Below are 8,776 nucleotides of genomic sequence, written 5' to 3' on the forward strand. Positions count from 1 at the left end.
ATGAATTAAGTTATTGCTATTTGCAGTTGTTCGATTTGATAATAACAATAATAATTGTTCATTTATGATACACCTTGTTAGTAGCTTGTACATGTGATTGTTGATCAGTTAGTACACTGTAAGAAAAATATCTAGAAAAATGGCAAAGGTACTAATAATTTTTCAGGACATTATCCATTATCAATTATCCATTATCCGTTGTAACCCTGTAACCCGAAAACACAAAATACAATGCGTCATTTAAAATGCAGGTAAAAACCGGTGATTTATTTTCTTAGAGTGTAGCATACTGACTACTAATACACTGCTTAAAACTCTAATTGTTCAGAATGTGAAGTTTTACTAGTTTACTAGCTAATAAAAAAACTTGTAATCGTTCAAAAATTAAATCGTTCAATGTTGTATATAAAAATTGTTATTTATATTTTAACATATTATGCATTTATATTATTTTACGAACAAATCTAAATGAACATATCAAATATATTTTTGCTGAGATTTGATGTAGTGACACAATTTTGCGTCGTGATTACGTAATGACGTCATCACGCAATGACATCACAACGTCATTTAGCAACTTTTAGCAACAAATCGACCTTCCTTTAGCAACTTCCCCTGAAAATTAGTTGGCGACACTGAAAATATATGGAAGGAGAGTATCAAAATGAATCACGCAACGCAGTTTAGCTACCAACGTTTGCTCTCATCAAATTACTGGTATTTGCGCCATTATTTAACGCCCCAAAAAAGCATGTATTAAAGGTGACATATCATGAAAATATGACTTTTCCAGGTTTTAAGAGCTATAATCAGGCCCCCAGTGCATCTACCAACCAAGGAAACGTGAAAAAGATTAACCCAGTAACTTTGTTTTGGTAAGCCTTTTTCTGCAAGCGTCTGAAAAAAAGAGCGCGTCTGATTTCGCTCCCTTGGTGACGTGACAAAGGGATCTAATTATAATATTACCGCCCCTTAATCTGCACGTTTCCACCCATGGCACCATCATTTTGATTTCGCAAGTGACAACAGTGTAATGCCATGGCGAAAGTTTGAGCAAAACTTGCTAACTGTCCTGCCTTTGGCTGCACAGATGAGCACAGAACACTATTTAGAGTCCTGTCTTTGACTGCGCAGATGAGCACAGAACACTGTTTAGAGTCCTCAGAGGAGACGAGAGAGCAGTGGATTTATTGATTTATTTACTGCTGCTGCCACACAGATCTGAAATAAACATGCAATTTATTTCCCAGCTGTTTACCTCCACAGACATAACCAACTGTTTTTGTACCTCATGTGTGTTTTTAACGTAAACCTGTGTGTGAATGAGAACTTAGTTTAGTACTCAAATGCTGTGTGGTGGCCGCTTTCTGTCTGTGTGCTCTCAGAAAACCGTATATCAGAAGTTTAAACTAAACGATAAACATGATAGTCAGAACCAAAACAGATGTTTTTTAGCAGATATGAGCTGTAATGGCGCAGCTCTATTCTGGAAAAGGGGGCGGGGAGCAGCAGCTCATTTGCATTTAAAGACACAGGTCCGGAAAACAGCGTGTTTCTGCTTCCACTCAAAACAGGCATTTTCAAAATGATATAATAAATGATCTGTGGAGTACTTAGAGCTGAAACTTCACAGACACATTCTGGGGACACCACAGACTTATATTACATATTGTAAAAAGGGGCATAATATGTCACCTTTAAAGCAGGCGGTAATTTGCGCAACTCTTAGTAGATTGCACTGGTCATTATGGAAATGATCTGACTGTGTCTGTGTTCTTTACTGTGCGCATTTTTAGTAAATCACTCACTGAGTTTTCCCCACCCATCTGCGCTTTTATAGAATTGCACTCTAATGCTAATCTGGCCCTTAAACGGTTGTTGGTGGTTCACGCGGAGATGAGGCGGGCCGCTCCTTTGTGCACCTGCGCTTGAACGGGCCCGTACTCCACGCGCTCACCGTCTACCGTCATGATGCCCGCCGTGCTCAGTGGCTCCAGCCTCAGCGCTCGCGCGCGCCGGTACACCAGGTGTGCGCAGCCGCAGTCCAGGTGTGTCCCGGTCTGCATGGCCCGGAAGAGCCGCAGCAGCGTGGCGCGCGAGATTCCCGCCGTCACGTAGAACAGGTGGATGAGCCCGTCGTCGGCGCGGGCGTCCGGAGCCGCCAGCAGATCCTCGCCCAGGTGTGACTGGAACATGGCGAGCACCAGAACGAACTCCTGCTCCTCCACCAGCGTCCAGTCCTGCGGGACGGGCTGCTCCAGCGGAGCGAGCAGGTGGTCGGGCAGCCGGCTGTCGGCGGGGGAAAAGCTTGCAGAGTCCGATCCACGCTCGGATTCGGCTGGCAGGAAGGCCAGTTTTCCCTGATAGATCCGTAAGGAGGCCAGGCGCAGCAGCGTGCCGAGGATGAAGCGCAGCGCTCCGATCTGACGGAACTGCTCGCTCTCGATGTCCACGTCGGCCACGAAGCCCCAGGCCAGAGACAGGAAGGAGAAGAGACGAGCGCCGGATGACAGACGGATGGAGATCAGGTCCAGTTTAGACACCAGACCCTTACAGAGCAAAAAGCCACAGCTGGTCAGCAGATCTTCACCCCACACCGGAGACGCTCTGCAGAGAACAAGCAAACACAAACACCAAAATCAGAGATTAGTGCTTACTGGATTGACAAATATGATGTTAAAAGGACCGTAAAATAAAGCATGCATCATTTTACAAACAGCAAAATTAACCTTGTAGGCCTATTATTAGTTGTTTATAAAAACATCTCCATAACAAGTGTTATTTTAGTATTATTTGAGTACTATTATAGTAGGCTACATAGGCTATTAATATTTTGAATAAGCATTAGTTTTTACATTTTCAGTTTTCATTTTAAGTCCTAGTAATTTGGTGCTTTTGTCATTTTTATTAGATTTAAAAAAAAAATCTGTATAGCTTTATTTGGTAACACTTTATTTTAAGGTGTCCTTGTTGCGCATGTTACACTATTATAATAACACTATTATAATAACTGTTATTACTATTATAATAACAGTTAATTATGCATAATTACATGCAAGTAACCCTAAACCAAACACTAATCCTAACCCTAACCAGTACCTTAATTGGTATTACTCAGTACTTAAATGTATAATTACACTGGGGTATGTGCATGTTTGAGACATTTTAGGGTTTTTATTTTAATTTAGTTAGTTCACATGTCAGCCATCATGACAACATATCCTAGTCGTGTAAGTACAGATCTTGTTTACCTGAATGGGGGGAAAACTGAAATCCCCACAGTGTTGTAGCTTCTTTAGCTCAAATCAGGCCTAAAATCGGCTCATAATGCAACGCACTTTCAACATTCAACAAACAGGCGAATGGTGGGAATCTGGATTTTTCTCTGCTTAAAAATAACTGATATTGAGATTAATAAACCAGGAAAACAGATTAACAAAGTTGTCACTGGCACATCTGCCGTTCTGAGGTCCTAATAAAACGTTCACGGTGAACTGAACAATGTGCTCAGGTTAAAGGGATAGTTCACCCAAAAATTAAAAAATTATGCGATTTCAATTTTTCCTTTCTCTTTGGAGTGTTACAAGCTCTTGGTGCAAAAAGAAGATCTGTAAAGTTGCAAAGACTAAAGTCTCAAATCCAAAGAGATGTTCTTTATAAAAGTTCAGAGTCAACCACACCTACCTAAAACGGCTCATTCTAACACGCCCCCACATATCTACATCACTATGTGGGAAGGTTTGCATAACGCCGCCCAAATGTTCACGCAAAGAAAGAAGAATTTTAAGAAGCTTCCAGAATACTTTTTGTGTGCAAAGAAAACAAAAATAATGACTTTATTCAACGATTCTTCTTGCCTGAGTTACCGAACTTAAGTTGAGCCACTGATGTCACATGGACTATTTTCTGGGTCTGGGAGCATTTCAGTTGTGTTGCTGTCTATGGGAAGGTCAGAGAGCTCTCGGAATTCATCAAAAATATCTTAATTTGTGTTTTGAAGATGAACGGAGGTCCTGCGGGTTTGGAAGGACATGAGGGTGAGTAATTAATGGCAGAATTTTCATTTAATCAAATGACTGTTTGAGCACAGCAAGTCTCGCTTAACGCCAGTAGGAGGTGCTTGTGTTTCAATAATAAAAGTCCAACGGCCAAACGCTGAATGTGAGCGGTTATTTTGAGCTGAATTACGCCGGTGTTCAATCATTTCTCGGGTGAGTCGAGTTCTGATGAATGTCTGCTTCATCTTCATGAATAGAAATGACTCTCAGCATTTTTCTCCAGAGATCGCCGAGCTCGAGTGTTTCATGAACTGACCTGTTATGGCCTGCTCTAGTCACCTGAAAACACCCGCTCTCTGATCGGATGCAAGTCATTAGTGAGTCATTAATGCATTCTTTTGTTTTTCTCTCTCTCAGCAGAACCGAACTTATATTCTTTAGTTCAAAGAAATGCTGAGTTTAAACCCTCAGAGATTCAGCTCTCAGAAACGCGCGCTAATGACTGGAATAATGACTCTTGGTAATGACTGCTTACATCGCAAGGTTTAAATTGAACATCTAAACGAAACAGCACAGAATGAGTTTAATGGAGATTACTAAACCAAATGAGCTATTCTGTATGAACACTGACTCTAGATCAGAGATTCAGAAAACACATGCTTTCTGAAAACCACATGCTCCAGTCAGATTGGCTGGCTTTACTTCATTTCAAGGAGTTTATTCAGTTTATATCGGTCCACTGGAAGAACCACGTTGTAGTTTTTATGGCATCAAATCATAGGAGTTCTGTTTAAGACATTCAATGATAAATGAATGAGATATCCAATAGAAATGCACAATATATATTAGAGATTTTTTGTTATGTTTTGGTCTTGGATATTTAACTGTGGATGCTTATTTCCCTTAACTTGACATTCAGATTATTTTCAAAACTAAATTTGAAAACACTAGCAAATAATAAGACGATAATAAAATGAATAAAAATGTGTGCATTAACGTAAATTGATTCAAAATTAAGAAAATGTATTTAAAATTAAATGAAAAAAATACAAATAAAATTATATCAAATGTTAATTAATAGATTAAATGATTACACTATTTATAAATGAATTAAATAATTAATAAAAATTAAATTAAAGTTTACTTTTTGGTGTTTTAATTTGATTTTATATACAAATTAGAACATAATTGTATTACTGGCCATAACTTTATTGGTCTGAATTTAAATACTGAATTTCATAAAATGTCAATTAAATTACTAAAATTATATTAAATAATTTGTTAAAGATTTTAGTGTTTTGTTTATCATTTGCCATAGCTTACTGGCATTGGAATTTTAATATCAGATTTCATAAAACATAAAAATTTAAATTTTAAATGAATTAGATTATTCACTTTTATTTTATCATTGGCCATAACTTATTAGTATTGGCCAGAGATTTAATATTGGATTTGATAGAATTTAAATACATTAATTTCATTCGATTCATTCATTTAAATAATAATAATAATAATAATATATTTTCTTATTGGCCATAATTTATTGCCATTGGCCAGAGTGATAATATAGGCTTTCATATTTACTGGTCTCTAAACATCATGTAAAGAAGCTAAATCGGGTTGGTCTCTTCACATGTCAGTCAGACGGTGTGGTGGGCGGTTCTTGTTGCTCTGATCGGCTCACCGTGCGTAGTGATGGACAGATGCAGCCAGTGCATTTCCTGAACCTCCGGGCAGGATTCCCAGAGGAGTCTGAATGGCCTTTTCCCAATCCTGCCTCTCCATTAGACCGTTCACTACCTAAAACACACACACGTACGTGAGCTGAATGCCCAACACACATACACACTCTCACACACACAGACGGACACAAGCGACCTGCACACACCTCAAACAGCAGCCCGTCTCCAGACAGAATGACCAGAGCGTCCCACTGCGTCAGGTCAGCGCTCCGCACCAGATCCCGCGCGTGGTTCTGACGCTCTGTAAGATCACAGATCACAGCAGACGCTCAGATCTCTGTCCATGGCCTTCATGAGCAGCAGATTCTCTGATACAATAAAATCAGATCTCTGATATACCAGCAGAGATTCCATGGTAATCACATTCATCACTACCCAGTGTTATGTTGGTAGCATTGTAGTTTTTATTAATATTAATAAATGTATTTCTATATTTTCTGTTTTCATTGTAAAGTTTTACTACTTTTGTTTTGTTTTTGCCATTTTTATATATTATTTTATTTTTTTATTATGTCTATATAGTTTTCAATCATTTTTATTTCTATTTTAATTATTTTGGTACATCAAATGTTGATGTGGCAACTAAATCAAATGTTAGTTTTTTTTAAGTAACATTTTTATGATTTTAGTTTTACATATAACACTAATGTTTGGGATCAGTAAGGTTTTTCTTAAATAATACTTTAATTCATCAAGGAAGCATTAAATTGATCAAAAGTGACAGTAAATACATTTATATTGGTACAAAAAATAGATATATTTCAAATAAATGCTGTTCTTTTGAACTTTCTATTCATCAAATAATCCTGAAAAGTAAAATGCATCACAGTTTCCACAAAAATATGAAGCAGCACAACAATTTTCAACACTGATAATAAAAATAAATGTTTCTTGAGCAGCAAATCAGCATATTAGAATGATTTCTGAAAGATCATGTGACACTGAAGACTGGAGTAATTATGCTGAAAATTCTGCTTTGATCACAGAAATCAATTACATTTTACAATATATTCACAGAAAAGAGTTATTTGACAACTGTTATTTGATAACAATATTTCACTGTTTTGCCTTGGTGAGCAGAAGAGACTTCAAATAGTAGCCCCCAAACTTTTGAACAATATGTAGTTGTTTACTCAACCTGGTGTTGAATATAATTGGCTTTTATGACATATTGTGATGTTCCTCATTTATAGGCTGTGTAAGGCATCAATTAAATGAATGAATGTAAATGATTCAGTCAGATGCAGCACAAACGCCTATAAAAGTGTCACAGTCTGAATTGTATGAAGTGTAAACCCTGAGTGTGTGTGTGTGTGTGAGAGGCAGAAGTGAAGATTCATAGTGACTGATTCAGCAGAAATGCCTAAAGCTGAGACTGCACTTCGCACTCTCTCTCTCACACACACACACACACACACACTCACTCATTGGCTTCAGTGTGGATGTGGTGTGGAGTGTTGTTAACAGAGGGAGACGGATCACAGGCAGAAACATCACAGTGACCCACATTACAGATCACACACTCATATCCATCCATCCATCATTTCATCTATCCTTCTTTCTATCCATCCATCGTTCCATCTATCCATTCATCTTTTGTTGTATCATCCATCATCAATCATATCGTCCTTTCCATGATCCATCCATCTATCATTCTATCCATCCATCCTTCTTTTCATCCATCAACCATCCATCCATCATCTTCTCATCCATCATCCCATCTATCTATCCATTCAACTGTTGTTCTGTCCATCCAACCTTCTTTCTATCCATTATCCATCCATCCATCATTTCATCTATCCTTCTTTCTATCCATCCATCGTTCCATCTATCCATTCATCTTTTGTTGTATCATCCATCATCAATCATATCGTCCTTTCCATGATCCATCCATCTATCATTCTATCCATCCATCCTTCTTTTCATCCATCAACCATCCATCCATCATCTTCTCATCCATCATCCCATCTATCTATCCATTCAACTGTTGTTCTGTCCATCCATCCATCCATCCATCTACACACACTCTAAACATTCACTGATGGATGTATTAACAGACCCATCAACACATGCATGTATGCGCACACACACACACACACACACACACACAGATGTGATCAGTGGTCCATCACTCATATGTGTGTGTTTCTCTGTCGGCGGTTACTCTGAGTGTGGAGCTCTTCATCTGTTAACAGCTCTGCTGCTCTCTGACTAATCGTGAGATTTCTGAATGAAGCTGCCAGCTCTATATAGTGAGACAGGAACTTGTGTTTTATGAGTCTATAGACTCTGATGATGAACTTGAACGCCAAAACCGATCGACTACTGTCAAGGCGGAGGCACAGTCTGAGGAAAAATATGCTGACAAAGATGGTTAAAGTTACTTAACTAACTAGTAACCTGAAAAGCACACCAGGTTAGGGATTAGAGCCCGACCGATATGTTTTTTTGGGGGCCGATGCCGATACCGATATTAGGGAGTAAAAAAGACCGATACCGATATATCAGACAATATTCTTTGTGTAGGCTATATTATAGTACAGTATAGTCAAAACTTTGGACACACTTTTCATTTGTGTGTCCAAACTTTTGACTGGTACTGTATATAGAATACAGTATATAGTCTACATAAACTGAATATATATAGATAAGCAAATTTTTTGCTATGATAACTCAAATGTGGTGATCAGACACTTATAATGATGTGACAAACATAGGCAGGGTATTTAACAATTTTACAATAAACTTTATTATTCAAAATGAGTCTGACATCAGTGCACTTAACAGTAAACTTCACTTATTATAAATAACAACACAAATAGAACAAAATATATATAACTTGAATTAAGAAATTAAACAAGGTAACTGTGTAGGGCAAGCAAGCTACTGCCAAACCAACAGGTGCAGGTTTATGCAGGAAGCACAGCTTTTCCAAATGTAAACATCTAAAATGAATAAATAATAATAATAATAATTAATCTTTTTTTTTTCTCACAAACTCTGTGTTGTGTATTTTCTGGTAATCCAATGAACATG

The 8,776-nt window shown here is 37.9% G+C and overlaps 1 protein-coding gene across 1 annotated transcript in view; it reads right to left on the minus strand.

Moving 5' to 3' along the window:
* Positions 1 to 1,822: 1,822 nt before the first annotated feature.
* LOC107567220 (sphingosine kinase 1) overlaps positions 1,823 to 8,776 on the minus strand; it is an 11,611-nt gene continuing 4,657 nt past the window's right edge. Inside the window, exons 2-4 of the mRNA XM_016252859.1 lie at positions 5,887 to 5,981; positions 5,683 to 5,798; positions 1,823 to 2,607 (exon numbers count right to left, since the gene is read on the minus strand). Coding sequence (XP_016108345.1) covers positions 1,887 to 2,607; positions 5,683 to 5,798; positions 5,887 to 5,981 — 932 coding nt within the window. The 3' untranslated portion in view covers positions 1,823 to 1,886. The remainder of the gene's footprint in view (positions 2,608 to 5,682; positions 5,799 to 5,886; positions 5,982 to 8,776) is intronic.

Source organism: Sinocyclocheilus grahami, unplaced genomic scaffold (assembly GCF_001515645.1).
Source record: "Sinocyclocheilus grahami isolate Dianchi unplaced genomic scaffold, SAMN03320097.WGS_v1.1 scaffold1135.1, whole genome shotgun sequence".
Lineage (NCBI taxonomy): Eukaryota > Metazoa > Chordata > Actinopteri > Cypriniformes > Cyprinidae > Sinocyclocheilus > Sinocyclocheilus grahami.